General features: G+C 48.9%; 1 protein-coding gene across 1 annotated transcript; it reads right to left on the bottom strand.

Annotated features, from left to right (window-relative positions):
- Nucleotides 1-15,302: 15,302 nt before the first annotated feature.
- LOC119324894 (wall-associated receptor kinase 5-like) lies at nucleotides 15,303-18,141 on the bottom strand. Its single transcript, XM_037598659.1, has 3 exons — nucleotides 16,991-18,141; nucleotides 16,707-16,871; nucleotides 15,303-16,610 (listed from the first exon to the last, which is right to left on the bottom strand). The coding sequence occupies exons 1-3, from the start codon at nucleotides 17,889-17,891 to the stop codon at nucleotides 15,403-15,405; spliced, it is 2,274 nt and encodes a 757-aa protein (XP_037454556.1). The 5' UTR covers nucleotides 17,892-18,141; the 3' UTR covers nucleotides 15,303-15,402.
- Between the last annotated feature and the right edge of the window lie 1,084 nt (nucleotides 18,142-19,225).

Here is a 19,225-nt window from a genome sequence, read left to right as displayed (position 1 = left end):
GTATTTTAATATTCCTGGCAGGGACAAACCGCGCCTATAAAGCGAGGCGAGATCCCTAAGTTGACATCTTGCATCGCACCCAAAAGCACCAGAGCATGCCACAAAAAATCATGACGAGCGCCCCTGGTTCTTCCTCGCGTCCTCATGGCCCGCAAGAGGGGGATTGGCAGAGTTGTTCCATATCTCACCTCCAGCTCAGTCGACTCCATATGCAAGGATACCTTCCTCCCCCAGATCTCTTCTCCGTGTGGGCGGGGCTAACCACCATAGGCACTGATGCATTGGCGGAGAATTTCCCCAATCCCAGTCAAGGGGAGAGGGTGTGATTTACCTCATTTCTTTTGAGGGGCGTGGGATTTCCCATCCACCCCTTCCTTAGGGGCCTACTGGAACACTACGGGATTCAATTGCACAACCTTACACCAGGTTCTATCCTACATATTTCTGGTTTTGTCGCTCTCTGCAAACTGTTCTTGGGTTGCGAGGCTCACTTCGAACTATGGAAAAGGTTCTTCTGCCTTGTCCCCCGCCATCAGGGCGGCGGGTCTATTTTTGAAGTGGGCGGTGTTGAAGTATGGCGTATAGCCCGATCCAGTTACCCTGTTGGGACTCCAAAGAAGGGATCTACCAAATGGTCTTTGGAATGGTTCTACATTGACAATGTACCCCTTCCAGACCCAGTCCGGTGCGGATTGCCAGAATTTTCCAACGCCCCCTTGAAGAAGCTATATAACTGGCGTCCCAAATCTCCGCCCAAGAAGATAGTGCGGAGGTGATGAACTTGGTAAACAAGATCAAGCTATTGACCCATTCCGGTCTCTCCATCATAGAAGTTATGGCTATCGCAATAAAGAGATGCATTCAGCCACTTCAATCCCGAGTGACTCCTTTATGGAACTACACGGGGAGGACGACGCATCCCGCTATAGGCGAAAGGGGCCGGATGGTCAAGCCGCATTAGCGGCAGCTCTGGCCGGCCTATATAAAGGAGAGGAAGAGGACTTTATGCATGTAAATTGCCAAGACGCCTATTCCATGTACTCTCCTATTGAATGGGTAAGTTTTTTTAACCGCTCAATGCTCTTTTATCCATGGGAATGCACTATCCAGATACCTTGGCTATTTGTTTTTTGAACAGTCATGGAGGCAGGTTGTCGAGAACATTAACTGCCCCGCCCCCAGCCAGAGGATCATGATCACGATGAAGACCCCGGATTCCATGAGGATCCAGACATATTTGTAGAGTTCGAAGATGGAGTCTACTATCAGGCGAGCCTTGACGGCTCGGATGTGGCCATTATGGCTGACTACCCCAATCTTTATCCATTCGTGAAGGTAAGTGCCCGGAAACTGTATTCTCAAGGAAGAGGAATACTTCCACCTGTCTCCTTATCTTCTACATTGGACCATGCTTCGCAGGATCGGCGCTCAGCAAGCCGTACCCAAGGAAGGGTGACCAAGAAAAGGTCAGCATCTTCGCGGAAGGGCCGTGGAAAATGAAAGGAGGCCGGCAGCGCTTCCGATCCTGTTCCACCATTGAAAAGGTATATACTTCTTTGTTATTATTCAGTCGTGAAGTCGGGCCATCATTCGAATCCTCCCACTATTATTGCAGGAGGGGTATTCGGCGCACCGTGGGTAAGGTCCCAGCCAGCCGAGCTGCGGCTAATCCGGCGCCGGAGATACCAGTCGGGACGGGGGCGCATGCTGACGCGGCATAGACTCGCTCATCGCACGGAGATCTGGATGAGATGTTCGTGACCAACTCCGAAGTTGAGAGTGCGATGAACCATCATCACTTGATAGAAGCCTTACACGCCCCTGCTTAACAGAGTCGGAGTTCAACACCCTAAGCACTGTAGGTGCTTATATCCGAGCTGTCCAGGACGGACTCACCGGGGTCGCTCACCTGTTCTCAAAGGATATGCAGGTAATATTTTTCAGTAACTTAATGGATAGATAGTAGTAGTAGCCCCCGAGACTTAAAGCGGGTGACCAAAACTGATTTAAGGATCGTTTGATGACCACAGATTCTCAAGGAGAAGAATAGTGCACTGACCCGAGAGCTTGAAGAAATAAAGAGTGCCCCAATGTACTATGGCAATGATAAAAAATTGGAGGAGGAAGTAAAGAAACAGGCCAAAGAGATAAAGAGCTTGAAGGCTCAACTCTTAGAGGCACAACAAGAAAATCAGAAACTAAAGGATGGTATATTCGGTATGTCTTGCGAACCGTCCAGATTATTTGAGAGAATCATATAATGCAGAATATGATAGTTCAGTTGATGCAGGTATGTTGACCGGTCGCCCCGAGAAGAAAATGCCAATTCTTCAAAGTGACATTCTGAAGGAGCTGGCCAAGCTACACGAGCGTGCTTGGAAGGCGATGAAGAATATGGCCAAAGCCTTATGGCCCTCCAACGTCCCTCTAGAAAGTATAGAGGGGTTGGCTGATCTATTCAAGGGTGCCCGGTGTCGGTTCGAGCTGTGGAAGACATCGGACTGCCGTGAATGCACTTGAGAGGCATGGTCCATGGTGAAGACACGCTATACTAGTCTTGACCCGAACCATATGGCCAGAGTTGGACCGTGGGGACTCGACGGGAAGGAAATTCCCATAAACTTGGTATATGACCAAGTGATGACAACGGCTAAATTTTCGCAACAGGATTGTAAATTAGATAGCCTACTAGATGGCATAGAAAGGGAGTGAGTGTTTGATTTGATGTACCCATGTACTTTACGACCGAACTTATCTCCTACCGAATTGTATGAAAATTTTGTCATCACAGACCTTCGGCTTCCACCTCCGAACCAAAAAGTTGGAGTGTTTCCGCATACTATGTTTGACAGTAAACATTTGGTATTGTCGGAAACCAGGCAATCCGGTCATATTGCTCCAACAGACAAGCTGTGATCGGTGGAGTTATGTTATATTACTTTTTAACGTAAGAAACATCTTCCAAGAAAAATAGTTCCGTTATGGGTTCCTTTTCTTAGGCTGGGCTTGTCTCCGAAGTACAGACAGCCACTTTTATGCGTTATTCCGAAAACGTCTTGTTGAATATGTGCCGCCCAAATATTCTCTTAAGAACGCTAGCTTTCGGCTTCACCCGTCTGAGGTACAACGTTGGATAGCTCGGTTGTAACAATCGCAGAGGTGCTCCCTTTACACCCTAGCCGAACAATTGGGAACATAGGGTATAAGCACAGGAGCGAGGCAACCCTAGTTGGCAAAAAATTAAGTCATAGAGGTGCATAAAATGGCAGAAACAACAGATAGTACGGAAAAAAAGCTTTTAAGCTTTGTAATAAAGTGCTTCTTTCAAAAGAAGCCCCCATGTATGGTGGGATGTATACATTTGAAGATGCATACCCCCAACAATGCGGTTTATCCAAACATACAATATAAGGAGAGAGGGTTAAAGAGGGTAAAAAGAAAGAGAAAATGGAAAAAAGAAACCTAATTTTTAACTTAGACATAAGGGGGGCAAATTATGCGTAAAATCTTTGGAGCTGGGCGGCGTTCCATGGGTTCGGCTCAAGGCGATTATCCTCCGCATTGCGAAGGCGATAGGCTCCTCCAGTAAGGACTTCATCAATAATGAAGGACCCCTCCCATTTGGGTTTGAGCTTATCCTTTTTCTTCTCCGAGAGGTGTAGAACAAGTTCTCCAATGTTATATGTTTTAGCCCGCACTTCTCTGCTTTGGTAACGCCTGGCTTGTTGCTGATAAAATGTAGAACGGGCCTTGGCTACATCGCGCTCCTCTTCTAGTCCATCCAGGCCATCCTGTCGATCAACTTCAGCTTCTTTTTCTCCGTACATGCGCACTCTAGGTGAGTCATGAATAATATCGCAGGGTAATACGGCTTCAGCGCCATACACCATAAAGAAGGGTGTTTATCCGGTCGTTCGATTGGGCGTTGCCCGGAGTCCCCAGAGTACGGGATCGAGTTCCTCAACCCAGTGCTTATCCGATTCTCGTAAAGAGCGCACGAGTCTTGGTTTAATACCACTCATGATCAGACCATTCGCCCGTTTGACTTGGCCGCTCGTTTGGGGGTGGTATACTGATGCATAGTCAAGTTTAATGCCCAACTTAGCGCACCAGGTTTTCACCTCATCAGCTGTGAAGTTAGAGCCATTGTCAGTGATGATACTGTGCGGGACACCATAACGGTGGACTATGCCTGATATAAAATCGATCACTGGTCCGGCCTCAGCTGTTTTAACTGGTTTGGCTTCTATCCATTTAGTGGATTTATCCACCATGACCAATATGAATTTCTTTTTGTGGCTTCCCCCTTTAAGGGGTCTGACCATGTCAAGCCCCCAGACCGCAAAGGGCCAAGAGATGGGGATTGTTCTTAATGCGGTGGGAGGCATGTGGCTCTGATTGGCGAAGAGTTGACAGCCCACATAGCATTGGACAAGGTCTTGAGCGTCAGCTCGAGCCGTAGGCCAGAAAAAGCTTGTCCGAAACGCCTTGCTTACAAGGGCGCGGGCTGCAGCATGATGACCGCCGAGACCGGCATGTATCTCGGCCAAGAGCTGCCTTCCCTCCTCTTCGGAGATACACCTTTGAAGGACTCCGGTTGTACTTCTTTTATATAGTTCACCTTCGTGTACTTTGAAGGCTTTGGAGCGCCGAACTATGCATCGCGCTTCGTTTTGATCGTCGGGGAGATCTTGCCTATTAAGATAGGCCAAGTAAGGTTCATCCCAAGGGGCAATAACAACCATGATCTCATGAGCGGAGGGTGTTATCTTGATATCCAAACCCCCGATGTTGTTCGCATTGTGTTTGGCGGTTGGGGGTGTGATTAGGTCTGCGTTGCCTTTGCCGCTCTCACCTTGCCACACCACGGATGTCTTAAAAAGTCGTTCCACACAGGTGTTGGGTGGCACGGGGTCGCGTTTAGCGCCCATACGAGCAAGGATGTCGGCTGCCTGATTACTTTCCCTGGCGACATGATGGAACACGAATCCGCCGAACCGAGCTGACATTTTCAATATGGCGTTTCGGTATGCCATCATTTTTGGGTCCTTCGCGTCGAACTCTCCGTTGAACTATGAAATTGCAAGGTTCGAATCACCGTGCACCTCCAAGTGTTGTATGCCCATGGAGACAACCATACGAAGACCATGCAATAGCGCCTCGTATTCGGCTGCATTATTAGAGTCCGTATACATGATTTGTAATACGTAGTGGATTGTCTCCCTAGTGGGGGATGTGAGGATTACGCCAGCCCCCAGTTCGGCTAGCACTTTGGAGCCATCGAAGTACATGACCCAATTAGAATAGGAGTTGTACTCTTTAGGAAGTTCAACTTTCGTCCATTCGGCTATAAAGTCGGCCAACACTTGGGATTTAATAGCCCGACGTGGCTTGTATATGATTTCGAACGGTAATAGCTCGATGGCCCACTTTGCTATGTGGCCAGTGGCGTCCCTGTTATTAATGATGTCATTCAGTGGCACCTCCGATGCCACTGTGATCGAACACTCTTGAAAGTAGTGTTGAAGTTTGCCAGACGCCATAAAGACTGTGTAGGCTATCTTCTGATAGTGTGGGTATCGGGATTTGCAAGGTGTAAGGACCTCCGATACATAGTAACGGGTTTTTGGGTGGGGAATTTATGTCCCTCCTCCCCTCGCTCGACGACGAGGACGGCGCTTACTACTTGGTTAGTTGCTGAAATGTATAATAACATAGCCTCTCCAACGCCGGGTGCGGCCAAGATTGGGTTGCTTGCGAGAAGTGCTTTTATTTCTTTCAATCTGGCTGTGGCTGCGTCCGTCCACTTGAAATGTCAGTACGGCGCAGTAGCTTGTATAATGGCAATGCCTTTTCTCCTAATTTGGAGATAAATCGGCTCAAAGTTGCTACACACCCAGCTAATTTCTGGACCTGCTTTAGGTCTGTTGGCGTGGCCAATTGTGATAGAGCTCGGATTTTTGCTGGGTTCGCCTCAATTCCTCTATGGGAAACAATGAATCCCAGCAACTTTCCGGCTGGAACTTCGAAGGCACATTTTTCCGGATTGAGCTAGATATCGTATGTTCGGAGATTGTCGAAGGTAAGGCGAAGGTCATCCACTAGTGACTCGACATGTTTTGTATTAATGACCACATCGTCCATGTATGCTTTGACTATTTTTCCTATCTATTTTTCCAGGCATGTTTGAATCATGCGCTGGTAGGTAGCCCCGGCATTCTTGAGTCCGAAGGGCATAGTATTGAAGCAGAAGGGACCGTAAGGGGTGATGAATGCGGTTGCAGTCTGGTCCGATTCCTTCATCTTAATCTGATGGTATCCGGAATAGGCATCAAGGAAACACAGCGAATCGTGTCCTGCGGTTGCATCGATAATTGGTCAATGCGGGGAAATGGGAAAGGATCTTTGGGGCAGGCCTTGTTGAGGCCCTTGAAGTCGACACGTAGGTGCCATGATTTGTCCTTTTTAGGGACCATAACCAGATTAGCTAGCCAATATGGATGTTTGATTTCCCTAATGAACCCAGCCTCTAGTAACTTGGCTGGCTCTTCTCCCATAGCTTGATGCTTGGGTTCGGAGAATCTCTGTAATGTCTGCTTCACGGGCTTAAATCCCTTGATTATATTGAGACTGTGTTCGGCCAGTCTTCGTGGGATGTCGGGCATATTTGAAGGATGCCAGGCAAAGACATCCCAATTCTCGCGCAAAAATGCGTGTAGGGCGGCGTCCATTGCCGGATCCAGCTGAGCCCCAATGGATGTTGTTTTATTGGGGTCTGTCGGGTGTACTTGGAATTTTACTATTTCCTTGGCTGGCTTGAAAGAGGTGTACTTGGATCTTTTATCAAGGATCACGTCATCCCTATCTATTGTAGCTCGTAGCATGGTTAATTCTTCTGCCGCTAGGGCTTCAGACAGTGCCGCTAGGGCTTCAGACAGTGCCTCTAGGGCCAAGGATGTTGTCTTGTTTTTGGCACGGAGAGCCTTGTCCGGGTCGCTTGAGATTGTGATGATTCCGTTATGGCCAGGCATTTTGAGCTTCATGTACCCATAATGGGGTATGGCTTGAAAGCGTGAGAAAGCGTCTCGGCCTAGGATAGCATGATACCCACTGTTAAAGGGGACCACGTGGAAGAGTAACTCTTCGAATCTATAGTTCTCAGGTGTGCCGAACACCACATCCAGCTTGATTTTTCCTGAGCAGTGTGCTTCCCGACTTGGGATAATACCTCGAAAGGTGGTGTTACTTTGCTTGATGCGTGACCTATCAATCTGCATCTTATCGAGCATGACCTCATAGATGAGGTTAAGTCCACTACCCTCGTCCATGAGCAATTTGGTTAGCCGAAAACCATCTACGATGGGGTTTAACACCAAGGCGGCGGGTGCTCGGACGGACCGAGCCTTTGTTTCGTCTTCGGCTATAAATGTTATTGTTGTGTTGTTCCATGGGCTCAGTTTGGTAACTTGATGGACTTCGGCGAGGTTACGTAGCGCCCGTTTACGCCGGTTGTTAGAGGGAAAAGTCTCAAAGACTGTTAGGACGTTGAGATTGTCCTTCTCTGGTGAATTTCCTCCTGTGGTTGTGGTGAGGATTGACTCCCCACTTTTTGCTACCTGTCGGAGTACACAGCATGCCCGGAGGCTATGGGTTGAGACCGTGTGCGGAGTAGTATGGATCGGGCAGGGTTTGCCCAATAGTCCGTCAACAACGGACCCTATGTCCCGTGAAGGGCTTGTTCTTCCTACCCACAACCCGATTGTCGGGTGACCCACCGGGGTATATTCTATTAGCCCGGGCCGCACTCTGCGTCGAGGTGGCGGACTCCAGTTGAGTTTTCTGGGCCCTCCATATGCTTTCCATCGCACAATACTTTTATACTACCTGCAATAACTCCGCGAAGCTCTGTATATGGCGGCGGTCGAGGGCATTCAATATCCCTTCATATGTGCAGTTATGGTGGAAACTGGGACTACGTCATCGTCCGAACAGTCCTTGATCTTGTTTTTAACAAGAAGGAATCTGGCCCAAAAGTGGTGGATCGTTTCCTGGGGCTGCTGTCGTACATACATCAGATCATATATATCTGGAGGACCTGAGTTGCTTGGATATTATAGATTGCGGTGGGTGGGTGGATTGAATTTTGAATCTTGTCCCACGTCTGTGTTTGGATCTGGTATGGCTTCCGCAATGACCAGTTCGGGTCCGGCTAAGAGCGAGGGCTCTTGCGACTGTGTCGCTAAGTCGGAGTCCGGTGGGAGTAAAGTCCCTTCCGAAGGGGAAGCATCTGGCTCGGAGGATTCAGGGACCCGGACATACTTGGTCCTCAATATGGGGGGGGGGGGTCGTCGGTGGCCGGTTCCTCAACTATCGCCACGAAGTGGGTGACCGGTGGGTGATTGATTTCCCTCTAGTCGGGCTTGGCCCGATCCGATCATAGTCCGTTGAGACCCCCAGGGCAGCGATGCAGTCTAGCAGTTCGTTTAAAGATGAAATATCTACCGGATCCAGTTTTTCGGAGTACTTGGGACCAATGTGAGGACGGTGTCCGGCAGCCGTGAGGGGACTTGCAGGCTTGACGGCCGCACGTGCCTTCATGGTAAAACCACCGAACCGAAGGGTCTGCCCTGGAGCCAGGCACCCTCCAAAAGTGATGTTGTCATTGATGACTAGGCGAGCCATAGATCGCTTTTGGCAGACAGCACAGCGGAGCTCTCAATGAAAGCACCAATGTCGGTGTCAAAATTGGCAGATCTTGAGTAGGGGGGCTAAGCTATGCGTCTAAGGATCAATGGTAACAGGAGGCCAGGGGACACGATGTTTACCCAGGTTCGGGCCCTCTTAATGGAAGTAAAACCCTACTCCCGCTTGATTTATGATTATGGAGTATGAAGTTTACAAGAGTTGATCTACCTCGAGATCGTGATGGCTAACCGTAGATGTCTAGCCTATGGGAATTCCGATAATGACAGAAGTTGCCCTCTACGGACTAACCCCTCCAGTTTATATACACACCGGAGGGGGTCTATGGATGGTACAAAGTCGGTTTATCATGGAAGGAAACCTCCGGACTCTATTCTTACCGTCCACGCATTGAGAAGTCCCATCCAGACATGGTAGATGGTCTTCAATGTGATCTATACGGCCCAAGCAACCCAGCCCAAACTCCTAGGCCGAACATCTGAGGACCGCCGAATCCAGGACTCCATCATTGATGGCAGTATCTGTGGGAGTAAAAACACAGTCTTTAGAAAAGATCGTGCTACCTGTCGATGCAGATAGAACCACAGTTGTACTTGTCCAAGAACCAACCCCACCACACATAACCCAGACTCACGCAGATTGTACCCCTACCTAGTTGGACTGAGAACCAGCTACACCCCTTCTAACCCCAACCCTAGTAGATAGTAACCCAGTTCCAGTTGACACATCACCGTCTCCACCACAGAGCACCCAAACACGAGCAATTAGTAAGGCAACTACAGTGCCCAAAGCATGAGGACCACCACTCTGAACCCCAAGTTAACGCTTAAAGCAGAAGAAGAATTGTTTTTAGGTCAGGTTCCATAGCTATGGTTCATACTCCTTTGCTCTTGCATCACTGTATTTACTCATACCAACTAATTTAAAATTTGAAGGATGCAACTGAAACTCCAATGGCGCAACATGTATGTTTTAAACCTGTTTCTTTAACGTGTTTGCTGTTGTAACTTGCTCTATGTTGATTTCAGTTTCAATTGAATAAACAGTTATGTTCTCATGTCATGCATATTACAAGTGTTGTTATTGCTGTGTAGTTTCCCACACTTATATCCTGTCTATGCTGCTTTGTCTTAAATACATATGATTTGAACTGTCTCTATCTTGATTTGGCAACATAAACTAGAATGATATAGACCATACAGTGACCATACTACATAGATATATGTTTGTTTCAAGCTGTTATCCTGTCCACCTTACTACCGAACTGGTTTACCAAAATGAGTTTCATACATAACATCGTAAACCTGTGATGTGTCTGTTTGTTTCTCTTTTAGAATGCGGATAAAATATTGGACAAGAGTACCCCCATCATGCAATGGTAAAGGAAGTAATGCAGATAAGGTTCAAGATAGTGAGACATCCCTGTTGGTCTCTAAGAAAGCTAATAAAAACTATATTGAAGACACTGAGACAACCCCAAAGTCCTGTCTTGATGTAGTGTTCGAGTTACTGGCCACTACTGCTAGCACCAGGTCTTTAAACTTGCTGCCTGAATTAGTTAGGCTTCTTGAGTCTCAACTTCAAGTTGAAAGACATCGATCAGATGTTCTGCGACAGGAAGCCGAAGGACTGAGGAAGTCCCTGCAGAATTCAGATGCATACTTTCTGGTGCAACAGCAAGCGCTGGAGGATTTAAGCGCCAAATAAGACAAAGTTAATAAGCTTGCTAAGCATCTTGCCACCATTATGGGTACCCCAGGATATTGTTTCTTGAGCTCTTCTGAAGTGGTTTCAGTTCTGGACTTGTTTTGCTGCGGCGTTTATTTGCAATGGTCGCCAACTTTGACACCAGTGTATGTGTTATGCTGCTTTGTTCCCTATATTTGCACTGGTGGCGAACTTTGATGCCCAGTGGATGTAATATGTGTAATAGCCGTGATAGCCTAGCGTAAGTTGCTTGCTTATTTATTTCCTTGTTGTCTTGTTTATTTGTTTGCTTGTAGTCAGTATAGTTCTTTTTCTGCGCTTTGCTAGTGGCCGCAATAACCTATTTTTTATAACTAGGCCACAATAACCATGACTACATATTTACTGTAGTGAACATGGGCCTCCTACGGGCCGTAGAAACAATGGGCCTTCTACGGGCCGTAGAAACAATGGGCCTTCTGTGGGGCATATCATCAATGGGCCTTCTACGGGTCGTATGATCGATTGGCCAAACATGGGCCAATAATGGACCGCATTATGGGACGTAAATGGGCTAGAGTTGGGATCGTCCGTTCATGGGCCGACCATAACGGGTCATCGTTAATCGGCTGTATTTAATGACACTATGAAAACGGCCCAACGGATTAACAAGCCATAAATGGGCCGACTGTAACCACGGGCTGAATCTGGCCCACAAGCAGAAAAGGCCAGTAACGGGCCGTAAGTAACCAAGTGCTGGAAATGAGCCCAAGAATAAATTGGCCCTGAGAAGGCTGAAAGGTAACACGGGCTGGTAACGGCCCAATGGAATAATGGGCCGTTAATGAGTATAAAGCGATACACGATTCATTACGGGCTAGTTTCACCACGGGTCGTTAATGGGCCAAGAGTTACAAAGGGCCTCATATGGGCCGAAAGACGTCATGGGCCATACATGGGCCAGAAGTTACAACGGGTTGGAATCATATTGGTCAGCCCAGATGATGCTACTGGGCTTAATTCGGATAGGCCGGAACGGGCCATGACTTAGCAGTCTGTAAATGGGTTATATGTGAACAGGTCGTTAACAAGCTTTTCGTGGGCTGGCCCGCTACCTTTTGACCAAGTCAAATGGGCCGGCCTTTTCACCGGAATGGGTCTCTGTTGGGCCGTGCCATGTGTCGACGTATCATAGGCGCCTTCGTCCAGTGAGTGGATGACATCTATCCCAACAATGAGCCGACACGTGGTTCCTCTATCCATTGAGAATTCTACACGTGGGAAATCCCCATTGGTCCGGGCTGTTAACGGGTTATCAGATCCAAACCGGAACCCGATAGCTTAACGGCGACCCATTATTGTGGACTCCATGTGTCGGTTACCCTTGACGAAATCAATTCTATGACGCGCGATTTATCATCATGGAAGTGGACACTTTCGTGATGACAATTTTGGTAATGTCATGGAACACTTCTACAACAGCACAAGTATGACTATCTTGATTATGTCATAAAATCATTATGGATGTACATGCATGATAGAAAATGTGACCTACTATGACAAACACGTATAATCACGGAGACAACAATAGCTCGATGCCAAAGCCTGCACTACGGGCGCTCTGCTCGTGCTCTGGACATGCACGCTGAGTGTTCGACAAAATGCCAGGGTGGGCTATAGTGATCCAATCAAGCTGAGATTTGGCAGGACAGTGTTACTCTGGATGACAAGGATGGTGGACAAGTTAGTTTAGCAGGAGGAGCTACTGTCACATGGAGTTTAGAAAGGTTGGCAAATTCTATTATGAGCTCAAGGTGTTCGACAGAATGTTAGTGTGACCTCGGTAATTTTTTTAGACTTGTGGATTGGCAGGTGGAGGTATGCTTGGATGTTAAAGATGGTGGTGGAGTTGGTTTTATAAAAGGAAAATCTTGCAAGTGCAAGTTCTGGTGGAATTTAGTTCTGGACCCAAACTTGGAGGAAACATTTAGTGGACATCCAAGATGCAAATTGAGCTGAGCTTCTGGATTTAAGGATTTGGTTGGAAGGACTATGAGGTGGAAAATTTTAGAATTATTTGAGCAATGAAAATTGGGGTTGTAGTTCAATGCTCAAATTGGACCAGAATCGAAAAATGGAAGTTGTGCTCAAAATTTTCAAATGGCCAAGTTGGATTTTTGCACAAAAGTGATCTACATGCATCATAGGATCTCTCAAATTTTTTGTCATTTTTACAAAAATTATTTGGATTATGTTTAGTTCAACAGAAGCATTTCAATGTTTGAAAATACCATTAAAACAATTATTTTGGGCAAATTTTTATTATGAAAATATTTACTACTGAATTTTAAAAGTCAAATTGGAAGGGTTAAGGAAAACTTTCAAAACCCACAATATTTTCAAAAGTTTCTATATCGAGGGAAGGATTTTTGAAAACAGAAAAATTGAAAAGATTGTGAAATTAATAGAAGACCTAATATAATACAAAATTTTATTTTGTAAATTTTTGAGGTGTTACAAAATCTACGCCCCTTAAGAAAATCAAGGCAACAACACAGAAGGCACATCATTCAACCAAGCACTACATGCACTGCTACAAACACACTCATGATCGTCTACGGTCCAGAGGTGTGATCTACTGGATTGTGTGGAACGGTTCCTGGTTCTAGGACACACACTCTTCTTTTGGAGGAAGTGGAGGAAGTAGACGAAGAACATGCCCTTCCTACGTTGGCAATGGTGGTCCGCCAATGGCGATATGGGATTCATGACAGCAAGATAATGGAGATAATCCATTAGTTGCTGGGTTAGATGCTCCTGCGCCATCACATACTGAATCTGATTGACAAATGCTGGGTCTCTTTGTATACGTTTACGGCAGAACATAGCTTCTGCTCCAAATGTTGCGTGGCTCAGGAAGTAGCAATACTTCCTTTCGCTGGCACAGGGTAATAAGAACTGAAGGCGGGTAATTGCTTCACAAGCAGCGACCTCAATGGCCATGCCTAAAGTTGGCATGGATCTCCTGATGAAGACAACATACAGATGGCCTTGATTTAAATCCTCTAGTGGGATTTGCACAACTGCCCAGTACTTCGAGGAATCAGAGGTGATCCTCATTTTGTACAACTCATACTGGGATGGGTGGCTAGAACCAAGGGTATTGCGAGTGAAATCGTAGAAAACCTTAACAAAACTACTAGGTCTTGTTCAGGAGTTCTCAGGTATGATCCGGGGTGAGACATGGAATGGTTGAGAGATGGAGGCGGTGCTCAAGGTTGACGAATGCCGGGGTTGGGTACGGGAGTGGCCTCTTATAGAGTGCCTAGGTTAGGAAACATGATGTGGCGCCGGTACGACTTGGGTATCTACTCCGTCATAGGGTTGTCCAAGTCAAAGTCTCATATCTCAATCCCCAAAAGTGATGCATTACTATGGTTGTCGGTTAGGGTAGTTTTGGTAGTTACGCCCAGATTTTTTCCTGCAACCATATGTCAAGAAGTTTACTTGGGTCACGGAGAGTACCATTTGAAACAATGGCTTACGAGCAGTTTGCAACTTACTATGGTCTCCTACTACAACTTCAAGGATACATAAATACAAGATTACAGGGTAACCATGTTACTAAGGCTTGATAACTACTCTGGTGGGCTCAGTCCACTTCGTTGACATCCAGTCGGGTGCCTCTTGGAGATGCCGAGGCTTCTCCATGTGCTTCTGTGTTAGAGTTGGCCAGGGTATGATGGGGAGCTACAAGGCTGGGATAGCTATGGTGCCCCTCGCGAGGTGTCATGGCCACAGTCCTGTTGGAGTAGGTCTCCAAGAGGTGACGGGGTTCCCCTGGAGAAGCGAATGCATTGCCCGGGTGGGCAAAAGGGGCAGACCTCAAGGGCTTGATTGGTCTCTCGAACAACACTATCTGGGTGTCGGTGGCCAATGCAGCTTCACTTCTTACCGGGGTCAAGAGAGCAAGTGTCCTGCGGGTCGCAATCAGATCATTTGTGACCTGATCGAAGAGTGCCTCTTGTGCTCTCAAGTAGCGCACCAGATGCACTGGAGCAGGATCCGACTCCTGCTCTCTGTTGCGACTTGGTGTCGGGCTACCATAGCCATCGCGACTAGGGTAGTAGAAGAAAGGGCGGATGTTAACCCTTGGCGATCGATGCCAGAGTTGAACTATAGCCTCTCGGGCTGCAAGCTGGATGGCTTGGGGCTCATCGGAAGTCGTCCTTCTAGTGAACCGGTAGGGGTGTTCTAATGTGGTACCCCTCCCGTAGATGTGCACCATGGCCCAAGAGTGATGGATGGCATCACTCATGTGCTCCTGGTACACCACATATTCCGGGGGTTCTTCTATGCCAAATGCACGATGGTAAGATTGGTGAGGATGGATTCAAAGTCTCCTAGCTTAGTGGCGGTGGTATCGTTGAGAACGATAGGGCCAGGCATCTTGGTGGTTTGGGTATCAGGTTGAGAATGAAGGTTGTGGTGTGCTGAGTTGAAAATACCATTAAAACGATTGTTTTGGGCAAATTGTTATTACGAAAATATTTACTACTGAATTCTAAAAGTCAAATGAAAGGGTTAAGAAAAACTTTCAAAACCCACAATATTTTCAAAAGTTTCTATATGTAAGGAAGGGGTTTTTGAAAACAGAAAAACAGAAAAGGTTCTAACATTAATAAAAGAACTAATATAATACAAAATTTTATTTTATGTCAAAATTTTACTTAATAAAAATATGGTTTAAATTTTTGGGATGTTACATTACTTCACCAGATACTTCATTATTTATTAGGAATCGGTTAGAAATGGCCTTACATAGCCCGACCCAACCCACATCACCATGCCGGGTAAAATGTGTCAATACTTTTAAATGTGGTAAAATATGTCAAAAACGTACAAATGGGGAGTAAAGGTGAAAAATGCTTCAATTTTTGTTTGCATCAATCGGGAGAGCAAAACACAGGAGGATTTGTCACACGAGTGTATGTACCCAAAGTGCACCGGGCATCAACGCGGAGACTGAATTCCTATGTACGCCGTGTCAGTGAAACTGACATTTCTAGTGCTACTAAGCTCTACCCCAGACCCAGAGTGGCCAGAGTACGTGGTCGGTGACGGTGATCCACGCAGCAGTTCCACTAGCTCCGCAGAATCTGGCGGCCCCCATGGATGCTGGGCCAGCTTGCTCAACCTATGAAGCTCCTCCGCAACTTCCCGCATGGACGGCCTGTTCTCGCCGAGCATCTCCAAGCACCGCTTCGCCAGCTCCGCCGCCTGCTCGAGCACCTCGATGCTCTGCTCGCGCTTGATCTGGGGGTCTAGCATCTCCTCCAGCCTGTTCTCCCCGAGGACCAGGAGGAACTGCGACGAGAGGTACTTCTCCTCCTCGAGCTCCTCCAGGTTGAGCGCCTTCCTGCACGTGAGCAGCTCCAGCAGGACGACGCCGAAGCTGTACACGTCGCTCTTGTCGGTCAGCTTGCACGTCCTCATGTACTCCGGGTCCAGGTACCCGCAGGTGCCCTGCACGAAGGTGACGAACTGCGCCTCGTCCGTGGGCGCCAGCGTGGACGCCCCGAAGTCGGAGACCTTGGCCGTGTAATCCTCGTCGAGGAGTATGTTGGACGTCTTGACGTCGCCGTGGAGGATGGGCGGCGAGGCCCATGAGTGCAGGTAGGAGAGCGCCTCGGCGGTCTGGTGGGCGATCTTGAGCCGGGCCGTGAACGGGATGCGCGGGCCCTCGCGCTCGCGCCGGCCGTGGATGAGCCGGTAGAGTGTGCCGTTGGGGATGTACTTGTAGACGAGCATGGGGACCTCCACCTCGAGGCAGCAACCGTAGAGCTTGACGATGTAGCGGTGGTTGATCTGGGACACGATGAGCATCTCCTTGCCGAACTCCTTCTGCTGCCTCTCGCTGGCGAGCCTGCACTTCTTGATGGCCACCAGGTCGCCGTCCTTGGTGGTTCCCTTGTACACGGTGCCGTTGGCCCCCTTGCCGATCACGTTGCGCTCGTCGAACCTGCCCGTCGCCTCCTCCAGCTCCTCCTGGGTGAAGAGCTTGAAGGACAGCCCCTGCCTCGACCTCATCTCGTCGAACAGCGTCAGGCCCCCGTGCTGCTCGAAGTACTCTCTCTTGATCTTGGCGAGCCTCCGTTTGGCGTAGATCATGTAAGCACACGAAGCGGCGGCTATCAGTACGATCACACCAATGCTGACTCCTGCGGCAACCAGTACGAATGGACATGAGAGAGAGTTGGTACGCAAATTGGACAAATCAATCGAACCCCTGCCTGCCTGTGCACTCGATGTCTTACCAATGGCGATCTCCCACCCAATCTGAGACTTGTCTTGCTCGCATGTTCCGTTGTATGCGTTGCCGGATGTCTTTTCAGGGCAAACGCAGCTGTATCCTCCGATGGTATTGACGCACGTATCCGGAACAGAGCAGGGGTACCGTTCGTCTTGGCACTCGTTGATATCTGCAAGGACAAGGCGGCCAAAACGGCCGGGCATGCATGAACCACCATGAACTCGCCGCAGTGGAAACAACCAACCAACCAACAGAAGGGAAGGGAAGATGCCAACCAAACCAAAGTACCTTGACAGCCGTCGAGGAGGTAGGGATTGCCGTCGTAGCCGGCGGAGCAGTTGCAGAGGTATCCCTTGCCCCGTCCGTACTTGGAGTCGACGCACTCGCTGTTGCTGCTGACGCAGGCGTAGGCCGACGAGTTGCGCTTGGCCTCCTCGCACGTCTTGTTCCCGATGGCCCAGTCGAGCACGAGGGGCACCTGCCTGCCGTTGGCGGCCATGAACTCGTCGGTGGTTATGTAGGTGGTGCGGAAGTCGAAGGCGGCGGCCTCGAGCAGCACGGCGTAGCTGCAGGGGCTGAATCCCGCGGTGCCGGAGGTGTTGAACTTCTCCTCGAAGGAGATCTGGTAGCCGTTGAGGCCGGACGGGATGGCCGTCTGGCAGCAGCCGACGCCGGCGCAGGAGCCGTTCTCCAGGCGGCTGACGCCGGGGCACATGGCCATGCATCCGGTCATGTAGCGGTCGGCGGTGTCGTTGAGGGAGCGGATGTAGGCGAGCGAGTTACAGCCGATGACGGTGAAGCGGTTGAGGGCGTCGTTGATGCGGAAGTTGGTGATGTCCATGTTGTACCACCAGTTGTTCTGGTCGTTCATGGCGCGCGTGGTGGCGTTGTAGCACCACGGGTTGATGAGGCTGTAGATGCGCAGCTGGCCGCGCCGCACCGACATGTCCAGCACCTCGATCTGGTAGTTGTACAGCCGGTGCCGCCCGTCGGCGGTGCGGTTGCAGCTGAGCGAGAAGGTCCAGTCCCCGGTCTCGAGGTGGCACCCGCTGCCCACGCCGAACGGGTACGGGATGTCGATGTTGCCGCACCGCCGCAGGCACGTGTCCCTCGGCTGCATCGCCGTCGCCGCCGTCGCAGGCCGCGCCGAAGAAGATGCCAGGACGGCGATCAGCACCGCGAGGATCATCTTCCTCCCTGCGCATGCGCGGCACGGGTGGTGTAGCCGGGAATGGGATAGGATGGGCTGAGGGGAGTGCTAATCTGTGATTACTGTGAACTAATAATCGAGGTTTAAATGAATGAAGCCCATGGTGTGGTTTGACACGATCAAACGGCATAGTAGCATGTCCCACCTGCACCCAGCCACGGCCTGACTTAATTACACGACACAGACAGGCGTTGCGGAAGTTTCCCCGGGGGGCGTGTTTAGTCGGATGTGGTGGTTGATGCACGTTGATCTTCAGGCCAAAGCAACATACACGAGTGGGTGCCGAAAAGGATCGACTGCTCTACTACTTCATACCAGCGTTCAGCATGAGTGTCCTTTCGACGTTTGGACAGAATTGATACTTCTGACAAGATGAAACCGCTGCGTACTATTCACTTTTTTTGGCGAATGAACTATGCAATTATTCAGTGCTATTATTATGTACTATAATCGTTTATAACGGGACCGGACAGCCCGACAGATGTGCCCCGTTATCTGTAACTGGATGCAGACCTTGATCGCGAAGCACTTGGCGTGGAGCACGGGACAAATCCGTTCGCGACAAGCCAGTCGGTGTCGAGGAATTATCCTGCAGGTCTCTCGCCGCCACCCTCAGCATTTCGGAGCCGTTTCACTCTTCGATACCAAATCGGTCACGCAATCTTACAGCATGCAGTTTAATACTACGTACATCATCAAGAATGTCAGCCTTTGCTGAGAACGCCGCAAAGTCCTCATTAGCTACTACAAAAGTAGTGTGAAGAAATAGATCCGCATGTTTAAATTAGTCTGAACCCAGTCATTATGCATTCCGTCTCAGTTGACTCAGCACCTCGCTTCAGTAAAATAGTCAGTTTTTCCTTTGATAGTCAGTTAGTCGCAAGAAAAGAGGCTTATCAGGAGAGTAGCAATTACCATCTGAACTGACTGGGTTAGTTTGACGTTAATCTACTGCATGCCACCATTTCGTTGATCCTATTTCTTACCTAGAAATATACAGTAGTTAACTACTCCTTTGAATGTTCTGCACTGAAAACGCCGGGATCGATGGATTTCGATGTTACAGACCAGACGCCGGGGAAGTTATGCTGTCGCAGGATGGCTTTAACAAAAATGTCAAAAGTATCACGCACGCACGCCACCGTATCGAAGCTGCGACCCGGAGCCCCGCCGAAACCGACAGAAAACACATGGACATCATAGACTATTTTGCTCAACAATTCGGAGCAACGTATGCTGTCGACCGAAGACGGGCTCGCGAGGCACACGTGAGTGGGAGCTTCGTCAGAGGCCGTGGCGTGTCGCCCGCAAAA

Source organism: Triticum dicoccoides, chromosome 6B (assembly GCF_002162155.2).
Source record: "Triticum dicoccoides isolate Atlit2015 ecotype Zavitan chromosome 6B, WEW_v2.0, whole genome shotgun sequence".
NCBI lineage: Eukaryota > Viridiplantae > Streptophyta > Magnoliopsida > Poales > Poaceae > Triticum > Triticum dicoccoides.
Note: the sequence above shows the minus strand (reverse complement) of the source record. Positions and strands in the feature narration are given on the sequence as shown.

Bases quoted from the DNA above. Each gene is read 5' to 3' on its own strand.
- LOC119324894 (XM_037598659.1), bottom strand. From the start codon at position 17,891: ATGATCCTCGCGGTGCTGATCGCCGTCCTGGCATCTTCTTCGGCGCGG. The intron at 16,872-16,990 runs GTACTTTGGTTT...TTGTCCTTGCAG, and splicing joins CCTCCTCGACGGCTGTCAAG to ATATCAACGAGTGCCAAGAC. The intron at 16,611-16,706 runs GTAAGACATCGA...TGGTTGCCGCAG, and splicing joins TGGGTGGGAGATCGCCATTG to GAGTCAGCATTGGTGTGATC.